Raw genomic sequence first — 20862 nt, 5'->3', positions numbered from 1 at the left:
AGACATAAAGTCTGACTGAGTAATATACTTGCCAAGAGTTCTGAAACTCATGAAACATGAGCCTGGCAACAAAGAAGCAGGTCTGAGCCTGACTCAGATCTAAGCTGAGACTAGATCTAAACTATTTATCCTGATCTGGTAGGAGCATGTCATTGAGCATAGGATATTGCTGAACTCTCAGGAAACATATCTGCCTTATTCTGTCAGCTCCCCATATCTCTGCAGACTCAGGGGAGGAGTAGGTGTCCTAGGCCCTTGCTGGCAGGAACAGACGGGGTGAAGGAGAGGAAGGGAGGAAGAAGATGAGTTCCTTGGGGTACTTAGGGGGGAGAGACCATGGAAGGAGACTTTCTTACAGAGGCACTTGGTAACCTTGAGGTATTCCTACTCTTTTATAGAGTCTAGCTCGCAGTTGCTCACCTGTTCTCTGGGCCAAGGGGCCTACGGGCAACTGGCATCAAGAAGCAACATAGAGGCAAGTAGAAAACAAAAAAGCGACTATTCTAATCTTAAATGAGATATTAAAACATACATTTGCATGACAGACCTGGCAGTGACTGAATGAATGGACATGAGAGAGGCTGTCTGGTCTTTGCTGACAGGTTTTGATAATTGGCTTCAAAAAATCAAAGAAGTGCAATCCATTAGATAAAATGCTGACAATTATTTATAAGAGAAAATAACCCCCTTGTGACTTGCGTAATGAACAATATCCTTCATCCTTTCTAGGGTGAGGTTACACAGAAAAGATACAGACTAGCTGATCAGACAATTTTAATATAAGGACGCAAATTTCCTACCACAGTGTTATTTCCAAAAGAAATCTAACCCTAAATCTTAGCAAAAGTTTTCTAGTTATTTCTGTTGTTTTTCAACCTATTTCACTCTTAACTGCTGGAATGGAGAAGTACAATCTAAGGTTTTTTAAATTAATACAGTGACTAGGAAATAAAATTCCATACACAATCTGAATATCCTCTGTAAATAAGATGCTCATAAACAACTAATAGTATGGTAGCTAAACAAATTTAGTCTAAAGAGAGCTCCTGAGAACAAAATTGTACTTGTTCACCAGAAAGCCATTGAGTTATTTTATATTTGGCAGCTGGGGCATAGCTGGCTTTTAAGTAAAAGTAGCCTTTTGTTCTATTAGGTATTTCCTTATAAATCACCCCTTACCCAACACACAGGAGCCTGACAGGGCTTCTTGGACTTTGGAAGCCAGAGGACAAAGAAACCACCTCCTAAGACAGACAAGAATCCAGCAGCAACTTCTCTGCAGCTCACAGACCTGAGTGAAAAGGAGTGTCTCTGAGTTTCTGCTGTCCAGACTGAGCACAAACCGGATGGACTGGAAAAGTTCTTGGATGCTGGACCGGAATTGCTCCTCTTCCATCCCACAGGTGGCTCGTGAGTACAGGATCCTTGACTGAACGATGAACTTAAAAAGGTACTCTAAGGCCTGGAGGTATGGGAGAAAAAGAGATGGAGAGGTGTTAAAGATGGCTAGGAACTAAACTAGCAGGGAATAAAGGGCAAAGTAACAGCAAATTCTACACCAAAATCAGGCGATGGACAATTCCAACTATGGAGACAAGCCCTTTATTTTTTTTAAACTTTTTCTCAAAAGTTCAAATGGTCACCAAGCAGCAGCTGTCTTCTTACTGAAAGAATCATCGAATTATTTCATGACTGTTTTTCAGGTTCTGGAATTGAGGAACCATAGACTATTATGAAAGCAGCTGAATTCAAGAATATACAGGATCAAAAGGAAATTAAGTTTCTCTGTTTCTTTTTTTTTCAGGTCTGAAAATAAGAGGCTACAAAGGCAATGATGTAAGAACCTCTCTTGAATTTATTCCAAGAAGGAAGAGTCTTTTAAGGAGTCTTCTGCATCTCTGAAAAATAGCTGGGGCCTGACACAGTGCTACCCTTCTCACCAGGGGTCAAGTCTGGCAAAAACTTGCCCCCAGTTGCGCAGCAGATGGTGGACCTGACACACTCACTCTTCATCCTCTTCCAGACCAGGACATCTGCCATAAACAGTTCATGAACAATACAGAAGAGGAAGCTCCCATAACGTGTTTTGGGAGCAGAATCTGATTTTGAGGAGTCCCTCCAGCTTGGCCCATGCTTATCAAAAGAGTAATTCCCTTTTAAGAGAACAGATTCAAGATCCAACATTATGCTTTCTAATTAAAGAAATGCCAAAGATTTCCAAGACACTGGAAAGGCAGAGACATTGGGGAGAAACTCATCCAAGGAAGAAACAAATGGAGCTCAGTTACTTAAAATATGTAACAGGAAACAATTCCCAAGCTACTTTTCATGATCTATCCATCTGTCAGAAAGTTTGACAAAACTTCTTTTGTGTGTGGCCCACGATAAACTAAGTTGGCACTGGAAAATGCCTAGTTTAGAAAAATGTGTCTTCTAACACTTGCACCAGAAGATTGTTAGAGTGTGTGGCCTCATCTCCATAAATGAGGCCGTAGTCTTTTTTTTTTTTTTTTTAAAGATTTTATTTATTCATTTTTTTCCCCCCAAAGCCCCAGTAGACAGTTGTATGTCATAGGTTCACATCCCTCTAGTTGCTGTACGTGGGACTCGGCCTCGGGTTGGACGGAGAAGTGGTGCCTTGGGGCGTGCCTGGGATCCGAACCCGGGCCGCCAGCACCAGAGCGCGCGCACTTAACCGCTAAGCCACGGAGCCGGCCCAGGCCGTAGTCTTTTAATGCCTGGTCAGTGAAGAACCTGGCAAGTCTGTCCTACATACACTAATGTTACAAAGAAAAATGTTTTCCTCATCACCAGTTTTTTTCAGTTTAAAACAACTACCACAAGAGATGTATTGAGTGGCTTGAAACATCCACTAGTTTCAAAGTGAGAGGCAGAACCAGACAGCAAAGTCACTTGTACTTCCTGGGCATGAGGGTTTAGTTGTTCCACTAATTTCTAAAATATAAAACACTTTGCAGAGAAGCACAAGGCTGGTGCTGAAGTCGGCCCTGTGAAAATCTGGACAAGGGCATGGAAAATAGGTCCATTTCCAGTGATCCTTCACCACCTGACATCCCCCTTTCCCAGTCCTCTTGATTTTTATGTTCAGCACCAGCTTGGCCAGGACCAGGTGATGCTAGCTGCCTGTGACAGATGTAACTGGGGAAGGAGAGGAGGGCAGAAGAGTGGGGTAGAAAGTGACAGGTAGATCCCATGGAATTTGTTCAAAGTTCAAGGGTGCTCCCAACCCTGTGTGGAGATGATGGAACACTTAACTGTGGCTGACGCAGCTGCTCTTTTTCTACTTAAGTTAATAAACCTGAAAGGAAAAGAGATCCTAAAAGTTATTACAACCTTTCTATCACCAAGGAGATCCATTTTACCTCCTCCTTCCTCCTCATGGCTCTCTGGTAAAGACCTGATGCAGCTCAGCAGTGAAAACTGAGCTGTCTTTTGGGAACACCTTGCCAAAAGCCATCCTCAAACCCACCAAGGATACCCACTACAGGTCATTCACATGGGAACAAATAACATAACCAAGTAAGAAAATAAATGACTCTTTATTTTCATCTTCTTTAGCAGAAGAACTTTTTTGGAAAGGTCATGACTCTGAAAGTGAAGGGAAGAGATGGACTATGAGTGGCAAGAGCAATAAAGAGGAGCAATTAAATCAAGAGCAGTAAAGAGGAGGTGTTTTCTTGGTCCAAAGCTTATGATACCAGAATAAGAGGTGTCAGGCCAGGAGATATACATCCTGTGAAGAACGATGAAAACAGGATCGGATGGAGACTTACTAGTTTGGTCAAGAGGTCTTGTAAATTGAAATTTGATGAAGAATGGGAAATGGCCTGATAAAACCTTAGGTCTACATGCATTAGTATTAGTTGCCACTCAAACAAGTTTGAAATGGTAAGAACAAGTATGAAAGTACCTCAGGAAAGTACTCCCTCAATGGAACTCTTCCAATTCTCTCCACCCAAACCTGATCTTCTTCAGGAATTCTGCACCTCCATAAGTGATCCTGCCATCAACCCAGCTGATCTAGCCAGACCCCTTGGACTCAGCCTCAGATTTCCCTTTCTGTCACCTCCCACATCCAATCTAACATTTTAAAGCCTATGCTTTGGTCATATCAGCCACTTTTTGGTCACTTGAAAACTCCCGCTCTTTCCCATCCAGGCTTTTAAACATGCTGTTTCCTCAGTCTGGAATCCCCCAGCTCTTAACACTGATTTCAACTCAAAGGTCACCTACTCAGAGAAGCTTTCGTTAAACTTTTTTTTTTTGCAGGGGAAGATTCACCCTAAGCTAACGTCTGTTGCCAATCTTCCTTCTTTTTTATTCTTTTCCCCCCACAAAGCCCCAGGACATAGTTGTAAGTTCTTCTGGTTCTTCTATGTGAGCCACTGCCACAGAATGGCTACTGACAGATGAGTGATGTGGTTCTGCACCTGGGAACCAAAGCTGGGCCGCCAAAGTGGAGTGCACCAAACTTGAACCACTAGGCCATCAGGGCTGGCTCCCTAGACTTTTGATCTGAAGTAAATCTTCCTCTCCAGCTAGTCTATTCCATGATCCTCTTTATTTCCTTCATAGTATTCAAGAAGTGTTTTTTCTCACTGACTTTGTTTATTTATTTGTTTTACATGTTTACTGCCTGTCTTTCCCCCACTTGAATGGAAGTGCCATGAAGGCCTAGCCTTTTCTGCTTGGGCCCCTGCTGAATCCCCAGTGACTAATACAGTGTCTGACACATGGTAGGTATGAAGCAACATTGACTAAATGAATGACTGAATGAATGATTCTTAGGAGAAAACAACTTCTGTGATGCCTCCTCTAGTATCCTCAAGCAATTAATTTATGGATTCACCAGAACCTTTTGCATTTAACTCAACTTTTATCCCCTCAAATATTGTGTGAGGTATCTGACAGGTGTTGGGGTTCAGAGAACAGAACCCAAGCCCTGCCCTCATATCACGCTCAGAACACTGCTCTATACCTGTGTTTGTACCTGCTTCCCCTCAGGACACAGCAAAGGTGTTCTTTTAAGTGGAGAGGCTGAACTTACTCCTCTTTGCATCTTAGCACCCACGACAGATGCTGACTGCTCAGTAGACATGTAATGTATGAAGGAGGATAGAAATGAGACTTGTGGCCTTAGATTTTTACAGAATGTGCAGAGAAGAGGAAGGGAAACACAGATCTATGATTTGATTTTGCCTCTTTGATCTGATGATGCTTGAGAATCATCTGTTTCACCTGTTACCATGTGGACAAAAACAACAAAATCATAGGCCCTGTAGTACTTAGAGCAGATGCTGTGACACTAAAAGTGGACAGAGAAAAAACAGAACTATTTTGCTGCCATTCTTCTTTTATTGCCAGCCAGAAAGGGTGGGAAAGACATGGGTAAAAAGCAACTAAAAGAAAAGTAACTCAAGAACAAGAAAAGACAGGGACAGAAAGAGAGAAAGCATGGACTTGCTTTAAGTGAGTTCACAGAGGATACAACAGTTTTCTTCAAATAGCTACCTGAAAAACTACCGAGCAAAGGAGGGATCAACATTCTCATAGGTGGTTCTCTATAGCAGAAGCAGTAGCCGTGAAAAGAAGTTACCAGAAAGTGGAATTAACTCACAATGAGGATGGCCCCCTGTAAACTGGAGATGCCTAGCAATGCAAAGGGCTGCCTGGTCATGGAACCTGTCCAAGAAGGGGTATTGTCATGGGGATCTCTGGGTTCCTCCAAAAGGTGAAGGTTTTAGGATTATATTCTTCTCGATATATCCACATATAGTGCATCCAATCAGCTCTTTTTATCTAAAATAGTTCTAAAAAATAATGTTTAGTAACTACTGAAGAAGGGAAAAATATTGGAAGATCTTAATTCTAATCAATGTTGCCACCAACATTGGCTTAGAAGGAGATATGATACTTTAGCCAGTGAAGCAAAGACTGATGCTGTCGGTAAAAACCAGGCAGGGAGGATGGCCAGGAGCCATGTGCACATCATCCCTCCCTCTTGTTTTAAGATAAAATTATCAGGAATAAAAATCTTCTGGGACACAATCAAGGTGAGGAAAGGGGAATTACATGAATAAAGGCAGTTATTTCTGAAAGCAGGGCAGTGTATTGGGATGTCTACACTTGTCCTGCACACTAAACCATTGAGATTACACAGAAATAATTTCAGGGGTGGGCCCTTGTGCAGCAAGCTCAGTACGTTACCCGCATGGCTTCCTGAATGTGGTCCTGCCGAATCAGTTCTGCTGAGCAGTCCATGTACCATTTCAAACAGCGGATAAGCTCCCTGAGAAAGAAAACAGTTCCAGAAACCACACTTTAATCCAAAAGCAATGAAGCCTGAAATATTTGGAGCCCTGAATTAGCCACACAGGAAATATATTCTGCTGATGAGCTGGAATGGAGTGATACATCCATTACAGCTGTAAAATCTTTGGTCATTTGAGACCAGACAACACTCCTTGTCCATAAAGAGTTGCCACATTTTAATTAGCAATTATAATCATTCTTTCCCACTCTCTCTGACACACATTTCTTCTTTGATACAAGAAAGTTTTCCCAAAGTCTTGGACTAGATGTGTATTTTTGTTTTGTCTAAAATTGCTATGTCTCCAGAACATACAACAATTACTAGTAAATAGTAGACTCTGAATAAATGTATATAGTCTCGTGTGTCCCTCCTCGCTCCACCTCCATCCCAACTATCTTATTTCCTTAGGACCAAGTCATCTGAGTGGAATAGGATTACAGGATCAGAAGGCCTGAACACTTACGTGGCAATAGAGCACAGAGGTCAAGAGTGCAGGCCCTGGTCAGACAGCAGGGTTCACATCTGGGGCCTATCAGTTTCTAGCTCTATATCCTTGGGCAAGTTATTTGATCCCTCTGTGCCTCATTCTCTTCATTTAAAATATGGAGGAAACAATAGTGTATCTCAAAGTTATTGTGAATACTAGTGAGATGACACATGTAAAGCACATAGCACAGTGCCTGCTCTTCAAAGTGACATCAGAGTGTCAGAGTTCCAGTGACTCCACAGCCTCGCCACCCTTGGGTTTTATTTATGTTTTAAAAAATTGTGCTAATTCCATAGAAGAAAATGCTGACTTTTTTTTTTATGACTTTAATGGCTTAGATAACCCATGAGTATTTCCCATCTTTACTATTCATAATATCTCTTTTATAGACTGTTTTTAAATTTTCTTTGACATTTATTTGTGGGTACTATATTTAGCTATTCACATGTTTCTTATGGGAAGAGCAAGACTTATTCTCAGCAGCTTTGCCATCATTTCTTAGAAGGAAAAGTATGATAACTATGTAATAAACTATACTTTAAAATGTCAGTTGAAAGCTCACAGCTAACATCATACTCAATGGTGAAAGACTGAAAGCTGTTCCTCTAAGATCAGGAACAAAGGAATGATGCCTGCTTTTGCTACTTCTACTCAACACAGTACTGGAAGAGCAATTAGGCAAGAAAAAGCAATAAAAGGCATCCAAATTGGAAAGGAAGAAATAAAACTGTCACTATTTGCAGCTAACATGATCTTATATGTAGAAAAACCTACAGATTCCACAAAAAAACCTGTTATAAGTAATAAACAAATTCAGCAACATTGCAGGATACAAAATCAACATACAAAAATCAGTTGTGTTTCTATACACTAACAATGAACAACCCAAAAAGGAAATTAAGAAAACAATCCATTTATAGTGGCATCAAAAAAAGAATACTTAGGAATAAATTTAACCAAGGAGGTAAAAGACCTGTACACTAAAAACTATAAGACATTGTTGAAAGAAATCAAAAAAGACACAAAGAAATAGAAAGATATCCCATGCTCATGGATTGGAAGAATTAATATAGTTAAAATGTTCATATTATTTAAAGCGATCTACAGTTTCAATGCAATCCCTATCAAAATCCCAATGACATTTTTGATGGAAATAGAACAAAGAATCCTAAAATTTATATGGAACAACAAAGGACCCCAAATAGCCAAAGCGATTCTGAAAAAAAAAAAAAGAACAAAGCTAGAGGTATCACATTCCCCGATTTCAAAATATACTACAAAGCTATAGTAATCAAAACAGCATAGTACTGGCAGAAAAACAGACACACAGATCAATGGAGCAGAATTGAGAGCCTAGAAATAAACCTACATATTTAGGGATAGCTAATTTTTGACTAAGGAGCCAAGAACATACAATGGAAAAAGGAAAGTCTCTTCAATAAATGGTGCTGGGAAAACTAGACAGTCACATGCAAAAGCATGAAAGTAGACCATTATCTTACACCATACACAAAAATTAACTCAAAATGGATTAAAGACTTGAATATAAGACCTGAAATCATAAAACGCCTAGAAGAAAACATAAGCAGTATGCTCTTTGACATTGGTCTGAGCAATATCTTTTTGGATACGTATCCTCAGGCAATGGAAAAAAAAGAAAAAATAAACAAGTGGGACTACATCAAACCTAAAACCTTCTGCATGGCAAAGGAAACCATCAACAAAATGAAAAGACAATCTACCAAGAGAAGGAGAAGATATCTGCAAATCAAATATTCAATAAGGGATTAATATCCAAAATATATAAAAAACTCATACAACTCAACAACAAAAAAACAAATAACACTTTTAAAAAATGGGCAGAGGATCTGAACAGACATTTTTCCAAGGAAGATATACAGCTAGCCAAGAGGCACATGAAAAGATGTTCAAGAAAAGATGTTCAAAATCACTGATTATTAGGGAAACGCAAATCAAAATTATAATGAGATATCACCTCATGCCCATCAGAATGGCTATTACTAAAAAGAGAAGGGGCCGGCCCAATAGTATAGTGGTTAGGTTCGCGTGCTCCACTTCAGCAGCCTGGAGTTCCCAGGTTCGGATCTCAGGCATGGACCTACACACCGCTCATCAAGCCATGCTGTGACGGTGTCCCATATGCAAAGTAGAGGAAGACTGGCACAGATGTTAGCTCAGGGACCATCTTCCTCAAGCAAAAAGGGGAAGATTGGCAACAGATGTTAGCTCAGGGTCAGTCTTCCTCAAGGAAAAAATAAATAAATAAAAATAAAAAAACAAGAAATAACAAGCATTAGAGAGGATGTGGAGAAAAAGGAACCCTCATAAACTGCTGGTGGCAATGTAAATTGGTGCAGCCACTATGCAAAACAGAATGGCGATTTCTCAGAAAATGAAAAATAGAACTGTCACATGATCCAGCTATTCCATTTCTGGAGATTTATCCAAGAACACGAAAACACTAATTTGAAAAGATATATGCACCCCTGTGTTCATGGCAGCATTACTTACAATAGCTAAGACTTGGAAACAACCTAAGTGCTCATCGACAGATGAATGGATAAAGAAGATGTGGTAACATACATACAATGGAATACTACTCAGTCATAAAAAAGATGGAATCTTGCCATCTGCAACAACATGGATGGATTTTGAGGGTATTATGCTAAGTGAAATAAGTCAGATGGAGAAAGACAAATACTATATGATTTCATTCATATGTAGAAGATAAAACAAAATAAACAAACACACAGATACAGAGAACAGACTGGTGATTACCAGAGTGGAAGGGGGGCGGGACGAGGGCAAAAGGAGTAAAAAGGCACATTTGTACAGGGATGGATGGAAACTAGACTTTTGGCGGTGAACATGATACAATCTATAAAGAAGATGAAATACAATGATGTACACATGAAATTAATATAATGTTATAAATCAATGTCACTTCAATTAAAAAAAAAAGATTAAAATACTTAGGAATAAACTTAACCAGGGAGGTGAAAGACTTGTACTTTGAAAACTATGAAATGCTGCTGAAAGAAACTGAAGAAGTTACTAATAAATGGAAAGACATCCATGTTTATGGATTGGAAGACAATATTGTTAAGATGTCAACACTACTCAAAATGATCTATAGATTCAATGCAATCTCTATCAAAATCCCAATGACATTTTTTGTAGAAATAGAAAAATCCATCCTAAAGTTCAGATGGAAATCTCAAGGGACCCCGAACAACCAAAACAATCTTGAAAAAGAAGAACAAAGTTAGAGGACTCACACTTCCTGATTTCAAAACTTACTATAAAGCTACAGTAATCAAAACAGTGTGGTACTCGGACGTTAGCTCAGGGCTGATCTTCCTCACACACACACAAAAACAAAACAAAACAGTGTGGTACTGGCCTAAAGAGAGACATACACATCAATAGAATAAAATAGCCCAGAAATAAACCCTCGCATATATGGTCAAATGATTTTCAACAAGGGTGCCAAGACCAATAAATGGGGAAAAGATAATCTTCCTCAACAAATTGTATTGGGAAAACTGGATATCCACATGCAAAATAAAGTTGGATTCTTATGTTACACAATGAACAAAAATTAACTCAAAATGGAGTAATGACCAAAATGTAAGAGCTAAAACTATAAAACTCTTAGACAAAAACGTAGGAGAAAAGCTTTGTGACAATGGATTAAGCAATGATTTCTTGGATATGACATCAAAAGCACAGGCAACAAAAGAAAAAATAGATAAATTGGACTACATCAAAACTGAAAACTTTTGAGCATCAAAGGACACAATCAACAGAATGAAAAGGCAATGGTAGAAAATATTTGCAAATCATATACCTGATAAGGGGTTAATATCCAGAATATATAAAGAACTCCTACAGCTCAACAACAAAAAACCAAACAACCTGATTCAAAAATGTGCAAAGAACTTGAATAGATTTTTCTCCAAAGAAGATATGCAAATAGTCAATAAGCACATGAAGAGATGTTCAACATCACTAATAATTAGGGAAATGCAAATCAAAATCACAAGATACCACCTCACATCCATTAGAAAGGCTACTATCAAAAAAACTCCAAAATACAAAAAAACCTCAGAAAATAACAAGTCTTGGTGATAATGTGGAGATATTGGAATCCTTGTGCACTGTGGGTGGGAATATAAAATGGGGTAGCCACTGTGGAAAACAGTATGGTGGTTCCTCAAAAAATTAAAAGTAGAATTACCATATGATCCAGCCATTCCATTTCTGGGTATATATCCAAAAGAACTGAAATCAGGGTCTTGAAGAGATATTTGTACACCCATGTTCACAGTGGCATTATTCATTATAGCTAAAGGTGGACGCAACCGAAATACTCATCAACAGATGAACGGATAAACAAAATGTGGTACAAACATACAATGGAACAGTATTCAGCCTTTAAAAGGAAGGAAATTCTGACACATGCTACAACATGGATGAACTTTGAGGCCATTATGGTAAGTGAAATAAGCCAGTCACAAAAAGACAAATATTGTATGATTCAATTTAGATGAGGTACCTAGAATAGGAGAATTCATAGAGACAGAAAGTGTAATGGTGGTTGAGCAGGAGCTAGGGGACAGGGGAAAATGGGGAATTATTGTTTAATGGGTACAGAGTTTCAGTTTTGCAAGATGAAATGAGTTCTGGAGGCAGACGGTGGTGATGGTTGTATAATAATGTAGTACTTAATGCCACTGAGCTGTACATTTAAAAATGGTTAAGATAGTAAATTTTTTGTTATGTGTATTTTATCACAATTAAAAAAATAAATAAATGAAGTTAAAAAAAAAAGGTCAGCTGAATGAACGGTGGCTGCCACCGAGCTTTTTTTAAGCCTGTCTTTGTATTCAAACACAAGTCCTATTCATGATGCCAAACATAACTTACTTGTATGCCAGGGCTCCAGCAAAGTGCTTCTGGACGTAAGTGTCCATTACAGGCCGGAAGTGGAAATATTTGATGTCTCGGAGCAGGTTGATGATGAATACCTGGGAGAAATGGAGGGTACCAGGGTTCACTGGAGGCCTCAGATGTATCCTCAGCAGGAAACAGAACTCTTGCTTCTTCAAGGAAAGGCAAACTATAGGTGTTTTCTCTAGTGTTCCCCACGGGCAGTGAATGTAAGATTTCTATTTTGTGTCTGTATTTCTGTCTTGTCTGTTCTATTCTTGCCACGCCCAGCTTCTCCAATAGAGACCTGGGACTTACCTGTTTATGCCAGTGTTACTCTCTCTTTACAATAATGCTGGGTGGTAAAATATGGACCAGGGAAGGCAAAACAATACCTATGTAAGTGGCATAAACACTACGTTGTCTCAAAAAACTTGGAAAAGAGAGAAAAAAAAGATTGTCCTCTGTGCCAAATCAGCTACAAAAGGCTGTGACCTTCAGAATTGGGGTTGGCTGCTCAGGGAAGCAAGGAAGAAGAAAAGCCAGAGAGGCAAACTATGCAAATACCATTTAACTCTGGCCTCTGCTCCTCACCTATCAGGTAGACTTAGAGTATCTGGTTCTCCTTGAACATACAGCCCTCCTATGGGACTGGACATATTAAGCAAATGCACTAAACATTAAAATCACTGTCCATTCTCACTAAGCAACCTTCTGAGACTCTGGTTCCCAACAACTGTGCAGAGGGAGAGAGTGTCATGCTCAGACCAGCATGAGTGAGTCTCTGCTTTTCCTGGTGGTTATATCCTACTTTGTAAGTGAAAAATGAGTTGTCTGGTTTTCTATGTTAGTCTCTGGGTCTTTTGTTGGTGTAGGTCACTATTTCAGGGGCCAAGCAACGTTGCAATAGTGATGAGATTGAGTATCAAAACTACAAAGTTGAGGTCTGGACCTGACCATGCCGAATTCTTCAAACGATCTTATAGGGATCTGCCTGGTAGGTTGGTTAGTTTATCCTCCTTGGGTGACACTCCTCAGTCCCTCTTCTATTGGAAACATCTACACTTTGTGCTGACTCACTCTAATAAATTGCTTCCCCTAGATTTTTAAAAATATGTGACAGGAATAATTAATAAAAATGGAAAGTCAGGAAGGACGAGACTTACCAAAGACTGAAATACCAAGAGGCCGTATTTCTCTGTATTATCATCCAAAATCACAAAGAGCGTATCTAAGATGTCCTGCAGAAACTGCAACATCATTAAAATCAGAGGGCTCATGTCTTCGGACCCTGTACACATGGTTAAACTTGCATACATCAATGAATTTATCTTCCAATGAACAAAGTCAAAGATCTCCTAAGATCTCAAACCACCACTTAAAAATAATCTAGTACCCTACCCTCCACCCAGCTAAGAAATAACTAGGTGGACTTGGAGTGTTTGCTTATAGTCCAAAGGACCTGGAGAGAGACCTAGAGAAGCTCTTCCTGTTGGGTAAGTGCTAAACTTCTAAGGAAAGGACAATTACCTAAAAAATATAGGACATCCATGTAGAATAGCAATCTTGAAATAAAGACAATCTAAGTGATTCTGATGCCAAATTCATTTTGAGAAAAAGAGGTCACTTTTCTGGGACCCTGAGGAGTTCAACAGTCCCTTTCTCTCTACTGTGGCCTAACTCTATAGAGGACATTTGGATGAGAGTGCGGCAAGCTAGGCCTTATCCACAGAAACTATTTTCTGGTCTAGAAGTTAGTATCCCAGAAGTTAGCATCCCAGAAGAAGGAATAATGCAGCTGATGAGGGTTGTCAATGAGGGTAAAAGATTTCGAAGCACTGGTTTTTGTTTGTTTGTTTTTCTGCGCATGTGCCTTTTTCCTTCTAAGATGCAAAAACCAAGGGAGAGAATAATGAATATTCATAGATACTTGCAGTCGTTAAAACTAAAATCTAACATTCTGTTGGTCAAAATGCAAATTAATGATACAACGTTTACAATTTATTTCAAAACAATATAAGGTGGAAGGTGCGGACAGAGGAGTTGATGGGCAGGATTGGCCATTGGTTAATGATAGTTGGGGCTGGGTGATGGGTACATGCAGGGTTCTTGATACTATTCTGTCTACTTTTCTGTTATGTTTTAAATCTCCCAATAAAAAGTAAAAAAACACTTTAAAATGCCAGCATATTCTCTTCTGGCTGGCTTGAGAGAAATTACTGATGCTAAAACCAGGTATGCTGATAGGATGTTCTCTTGTAAAGAATATGACGACTTAGGCTTAAAAAAATTACAGACTTCTCTTAATACGTTACCTGTTTACTGGCTGATATTTTTAATATGTTTAGAAGGAAAAGAATGCCCTGAGTGTGAATTTATCTTAAGTTTCAAAAACTAGTATTAGCTTGTTTGTGAAGAGTTCTTTTTAAAATTTATGATACTCCAATAAATTAAAACAAAATCCATACAAGATTTCATGGAAGTATAAAGAGGTACACAGACTTTAAAACTGTTCCTTATTTGGAGACACCATGTTGTGTATTATTGAGTCAATGGAGTTGTAAAATGAAAGTATAGACAGTGCATCCCTTCTAACTGATTTGATACTTGCAATGATAAAGCTAAGAATGCTCATTGATGGACAAGTTGCCTTCTTGACGTTTAATCTCTATCTTACATTCCACTGCTCTTGCTGATCACCAAAAGCACCTCAATTATCCTCAGTAGAGTTCAGTCCATTCTGTAGAATCCACCTGTGGGGCTTTCACCATCAGGCAGCGCCTGGAGGTATTCTTGAGCTAAAACCAGGTGGGCAAATATTCTACATACTGCAGAGAAGTCCTACAGAAAACAACTGGGGACTGGTAGTATTGCTGTCAATCTGCTCAAAGCATTAGATGGGAAATGTTACAAGGTACCTGAAGAAAGCAGTTGAAGCAGGGAGTAAGGAAGGGTTCCCTAGTATGGACTCTAAGTGAAAGACTGGGCAAAATCAGCAGCTACAAGTTAATGGAGAGTATTTAGAGTTCTTATAGATAATCAAGTAGAGCCAGAAAGACATCAGGCTGGGTTTGTGGTAAGAGGGTTACAAAGTAAGGAAAATGAGCAAGAGAAGGAAGAAAGAGGAGACCTAAAGGAATGTAGGCAGCACAAAGCACTGGGATTGTTTCTGAGAGGGTGCTCTTACCATTACCCTTTAATTATCGTTTTGCTTTCTAAGAAGAAAAACGAGTCAGAAAATAGGGTTTATAACTTAAATATAGTTTCTAAAAGGTAATAAACCTATTGTGACACCTACTTTTAAAAAAGAAGCTAACAAAAAAAAAAAAGGAACAAAACTTTATTCTTACTCATCTAATTATATATCTTGAAAAATGGACTTAGAGACTTACTGGCAGAAGGGCAAGTAAGGCCTTCTGCCTAGCTGCTTGCTCAGGCAGCATGTGCAAATTGCGTGCAAGCCATACCTTAACAATTTCTTCCCCACTGACATGCCGGAGCCGCCCTAGGATGTCCATGACACGGTCTGGAAATGCCTTCCATTTCAGCAGAGCAAGGAGGTCCACTAGAAAGCAAGCCCAAAAGATGGTGAACTCTGGCTATGCCAAGGACAAGTGAAGCCCAGACTCTCCCAGACAAGAACAGGTGGGATCTAGAGGAACAGAAATAGCTGTATTATAACAGCCTTTTTAGTGCTGAGATCAAGGCCAAAGACACATCTGTGAACTCTGGATGTATACTGTGGAGCTGCTAAAACCATGAGAAACTTCAAAGGCTGCTATTGCCAAGAGATCTATTCATCTTTGAATGCAAAGAATCCCCTCACTGTGATATGAAAAAGCAATAAGTTCTGTCTCCCTTAATATACATCAGCAACGTGGAACCAGCAACTGAGGACAGTGGAGGGCACCATCACCTACCGTTCTGGGTGAGTTTGGTGGAGGAGAGCTGTGTGGAAATAAAGAAAGACTCTTTGGTGCTACGCTGGAAGATGAGGCTGGAGGGGATGTTAGGGCAGCCACTGTAGTCCTCTTTGCAGCAGGGCAGGCCCAGGTACAGAGCATGGTTGTTAAATGTGCTATTCTCATCACACTGTAGGCCAAAAGTAAAGAATACAGTATGTTTTCTGAACCATGCCACATTTAAAAATCCGGTCCCAGGGGATTTCTGAGTTGACATTTGTGCTCATCTTTCCGAGGCTGGACCTTGGGCCTCAGGTCCTTTTAGAAGAGTGCTTTCTGTTTAAGAAACTCCCCAGAATGGCTCACATGCCTTTTAAAGAGAACATAGCAGGGCATGTGGTCTCCACCTGGTTTGCAGACAGCCTTGGTTGGCAGCTATGCTGTGACAGCTGACAGAAACAAGATCTCAAATAGCAGGTCTCCAAATGTACTAGCCAAGGCCACAATGGCAGAGAGGGGTTGGTAATAGATTTCCATTACTAGTGGAGTGGGAGGTGGCAAACAGAGGGCCTGCTGGCATTACTTGTGGGAGGAAGGCCACTGTATTTAGAAGACAAAAGCCTACTCAGAGCTGTCCTGCTGTCACCCACCAGTGCACTACCCTGGATCCTCTGGCCCGTCCAATGAAAACCACCTAACTGAGGCCCATGTGTGAGAGTGGCCTCAGGGGAGTGGGGGTTGGGGTGAGAGATAGCCAGTCCCCATACCTTGTACACATAGAGCTCATGGATATCATCTGAGAGGGTGGTGCCATCATCCCGCATCAGGGGTGAGAATGCAAAGCCAAAGAGTTTCTTTTCCCCTTTGTCCTTTGCTGCAATCAGAGCCAAGTGTTAGTTTTTCTTGCTTTTTACAGAAACCCCCCTTGTACTTATCACCTACACTCTTTACTTCTTTGTCCCTTACTTCTTTCATTAATTAGGTAGCAGGAATGATAAGAAATATACTGAACTGAGTTTTCATTTATATCTCAAGGTACACAGGATACCTAGACCCAAATGGAAACTAAACTGCTGGTCTTGATAAACCAGGGGCTCTTTAAGAAGCAATTTAATACTAACAAAGGAAACACCCACAGGGGAATGACACTGGCAATTACCCAGTGTCCAGGTCAGACACTAGGAGGGCCAATATCAGTGTCTGAAAAAGCAGCCTCTGATGACATCCCATCTCTGAGTACCCATTTATTCACAACTCCTCATTTTCTTGCCCCAATAATAAGAACCCTCTTAATTCTGTTTCAGAGAGGAAATAGTTATATTCATATCCTCAAAGGAATGTGGAGAGAAGTCTCACTCACTGGAACAATGTCTGAACTCGAAGCGCAGGTGGGAGCCCCGGAATCTGTCGATGGGGATAGGCAATTTGATAATTTCTCCCCAGCGAGGACTATTACTGTGGTAGAGGACGAAGGAGTGGTAGGAACTCCTATTTGGCTCTCCTGAACCCAAGCTGATGCAATCCTGGAAGAGAGAAGCACAATAAGGTGTCACCTTCCTGGAGGGAGTCCTTGGATTTCTCTTTGTCACTAAAACACCTTACTTTCTCCTTTGTGCAGGTCTCATTTTCCCACCAAGGCAAATCTATAAGATAAGAAAACTCATTTGACTTAAATTCAATACTTTTGGAAACAACTGTGTAGATGGTATAAGGAATCAGCAGTCACAAAGCCCCTTGTTTTCCTTGGGGCAGAAGTAAAGCACACACACTGCTCAATAAACTAGAGGGAAGCTGAGGAGTGCATGTGAATCACTAAGGTAGGCTCTTCATCCTTACTAAGAAAGGGAACAATAAACTCCATGGGAGAAGTCAATTGTACATGGCACTTTACCAGGTCAGAAAAATAATTAAATTATAAAGTGGAGAGAGCTTGTTTTCTAATCTTCCTCAGCCCAATGTTGCACTGGCATTTTAGGTCCCTTGGTTGACTGTCCTCAGATATAAATGAGATAGACCAGATTTCACTTGACCCCAGTTCCTCGATATTGCCATGTAAATGCAGTTCTGTCCATGCCTTTTCCCTGGAGGACAGGAAGCTTCAGGCAATACAATCAGGAGCAGTCTGTCTGCACCGTCTGCACCGGGATGGTGTGAACAGCTGACAGCTCTGCTGACCTCAGCAGTATCCATGCAAGCAATGGACACGCCTTAGTTCTTGAGGTGGGTTTTTAAAATGACACACAAATCATTGTTTCTACTATCATTTTAACATTCTCCTCCATTTCTTTCTAGCTTTAGGGGATGACTTGGACTAATTTTACCTTTTCCCTTCAGTAAAACGTGGATGATCATTCCTATTCTGTTGCCAACATATAGAAGCAAGGTTTATAAAAGACTTATTTGCCTTCTACCAAGTGCTATGCAAATTTTTTGCCAGGGACTTCACCATGACATGACTGAGGGAAAAACTATATACTGACAATAGAAAAACAGCACTCCAGCTCCTTGCTTTCAATGAAGAGTGACAGAGGATCTTTGCACTGCATTGACTGGAAATAATCTTTTAGGGCCTGAGTCTGCTACTGTTCCTTGTCACATAATTTGGTACCAGCAAGTGAGTGCCTAAGTCCCATCCTTGACCAAGGAGCAAATATAGTTTTCTGTATTAGCTCAAGAAACAAAAAGTGTGGGACCTAATAACAGTTACCAAAAGTAGGCAGCTTAATGCTAGAAAGAATGACAGAAGAAGTAACATATAGGACAGAACTAGAGGGAATAGGTCTAAATGGGAGCAGGAAGGATTCAGGTCAGACAGTAGGAAGAATTTCTAAAAGGGCTGTATGACACTGGAAGTCATTATCAAAGTGTACTGCGGGGTTTCCTGGAAGAAAGGAAAAGGCAGAGAAGAATGTATATGGGGTGATTTGAGTTCAGTCCCGCCTGAGGAGAAAGGGTCTTTGAACAAAGTCCACAGAAGTACTAGAATTATTATAGGATTAGCCTCCATTCCAAACTGAATGGCAAGCCTTACCTTCAATATTTCTCCATCTGCATAAAGCACATACATGGTCACTTCAATGTTCTTTTGTACACTCTTTCCCCCTCTCTCAAAATCCCCCTTCTCCAGGGTTAGGTAAAGGTCATTGCGGATATCACCTGTGGGGAAAGAAATGCCATGTCTTCATGACCAAGAAGCCATACTGCCCCATTTGCATGGAGGACCAGGCTAGCATTTGGATCCTCCAGGGTTCAAGTGTGTGCTCAGGACATTCCAAGCTTGGTTAATAACGATGGACATTCTACCCATATCAGTGCAGCAGTATTCAGGTTGGTTAGTCATGTGCTCTCTCAGTTTGAATCCTAAAGCTGTTCACCACAGCTTGTCCAGGGTGGGAAATGACAGGGCAGAGAACCTTCTCTCAGATTATAGGTGACTGCTCAGTCTCTCTCGCCTCCAGAATAGCTATAATCTAAGCCTTCCAAAGAGGAAAGATTTTAGAATCAACAGGAATAACACTTATTTTAATCATGTCTATGTTTTAACTACTAATCCCTCCTCCTTTCCCTCAAAAAAAAAAAGTAGTTTCTTATTTCTAAGTTTTCTTTTTGCAACACTCAACCCTTCTAACTAGAGGATAGTACACTACTTTTCACTTCTGGAGGCTTAACTCTAAATCCTATTCCCTGCTGGAGTGCCAGGAGAGGGCACTGGACTACCTGTTAATTTTTCTTCTTTTAGCTGCAAGTGCTCTGGGAGCAGATGACCTACCAGAAGCACAGGTGGTAGAGTACTGGGGCAACAATCTGTTGTCCTCTTGTTGCTTCCCTGTGCTCTGACTCCAGTCCACTTTGCCCATATCTGCTGCTTAAGACTGGGCAGGAGAAGCTCAAATTGCAAGTCTAAAATGACCTAAGTCACTTCTCCCTTTTTAGGGAGGATGGGTGTGTCCATATGTAAGAAGAGCTTATTTAGGCTGCTCTTAGCTTCTAAATCTGTAACACGACCAGTTTTATTCACACATTCTAAAGAAGAGCTTTTGAATTCCAAAAAAATACAGTGAAGGCTGTGGGAAGAAAATCTTCAAAGGAAGAAAATGGCAAAGCAAAACAGGTAAGGCCAAAGTGAAGATGTGTTAGCAGCCTGAAATTGAGAGGTGATGGAAAAACATCCTTGCAAAGCAAGCCAATTCAGAAGCCAGAAATTCTTTCCGCTTCAGGTCTTAGAAAAACTGGCACATCTAAATATGTTCATTACTTGGAATCACAATGACATTAAACAGGTTTTGTTTTTGGTTAGCAAGTGAGCTTTCTGGTTTGGTCAGATATATGATGATGGCCTCTTTTCTGCACTGACTACCTCTCTAATTGTGGAAGTGTTTTAATGTCTCTTATGTATGAAACAGTGATAGACCAGGACTGGCATATATCTTGGGCTTCTGGGGTCTTCATGACCAGACCTTCTATTCTTCAGGTTGCCTTCTTATCCCAAGAGTGAAATCATGGTTATTTGGTCACGTAATGAAGTTCTCAAAATACTTTGGCTCAAGTGGGGAAGAGCAGTCCATGAAAAGCAATTAAGTATTCTCTGACAGCCCAGAGAACTTTCTCTAATCAGTGAAAGCCATCCTGCTCCCCAAACATACAGCCCTGAAGCTACCAAGAAGGGAAGAGGAAAATGTGTTCTGAAAATCACATAGAAATGCAACGGCTGGGTAGGTGGGACAGCCATCAGGGTGTCCATCCTTGCAATCCACACAGACTTTCCTTTTGGGTTGAGGAGAGCCTGTACTTTGAATTCTGATGAGTTTGGAACTTTAATTTGGCTCCTTTGGACATTCCTGTTTGGGCCCTCATTAAATATCATTAAAATAGCACTCAGGTATACAGGTAGGGTAGGGAAGGCAAGCAGAAGAAGAAGGGAAACTCAAATCCATCAGTTTGCTACTGTCAGGACACAGGCTGAATAAAATCAGTCTTGAAAGTAAAATTCAAAATTAGCTGGAAACTTTACTATGAGGTATTGCTATTATAATAGGATAAATCAGAGGTGGTTATACTTTGAATTTTTTTTTTTTAATTTTTTGTTTGTTTGTTTTTTGTGAGGAAGATCAGCCCTGAGCTAACATCCATGCTAATCCTCCTCTTTTTGCTGAGGAAGACCGGCTCTGAGCTAACATCTATTGCCA

General features: G+C 40.3%; 1 protein-coding gene across 9 annotated transcripts in view; it reads right to left on the bottom strand.

The window, feature by feature from the left end:
• DOCK3 (dedicator of cytokinesis 3) overlaps positions 1-20862 on the bottom strand; it is a 448733-nt gene that overhangs the window by 86441 nt on the left and 341430 nt on the right. For all 9 annotated transcript variants that reach the window (XM_087431091.1, XM_087431098.1, XM_087431092.1 and 6 more), the window contains 9 exons: positions 18708-18832; positions 17037-17199; positions 16444-16550; positions 15695-15866; positions 15242-15339; positions 12941-13024; positions 11772-11872; positions 6229-6310; positions 1292-1462 (listed from right to left, as the gene is read on the bottom strand). In XM_087431091.1, coding sequence (XP_087287217.1) covers positions 1292-1462; positions 6229-6310; positions 11772-11872; positions 12941-13024; positions 15242-15339; positions 15695-15866; positions 16444-16550; positions 17037-17199; positions 18708-18832 — 1103 coding nt within the window. The remainder of the gene's footprint in view (positions 1-1291; positions 1463-6228; positions 6311-11771; positions 11873-12940; positions 13025-15241; positions 15340-15694; positions 15867-16443; positions 16551-17036; positions 17200-18707; positions 18833-20862) is intronic.

The sequence above is a fragment of the Ceratotherium simum genome, chromosome 5, assembly GCF_057802395.1.
Source record: "Ceratotherium simum simum isolate JZ-2026a chromosome 5, ASM5780239v1, whole genome shotgun sequence".
Taxonomy (NCBI): Eukaryota; Metazoa; Chordata; class Mammalia; order Perissodactyla; family Rhinocerotidae; genus Ceratotherium; species Ceratotherium simum.
Note: the sequence above shows the minus strand (reverse complement) of the source record. Positions and strands in the feature narration are given on the sequence as shown.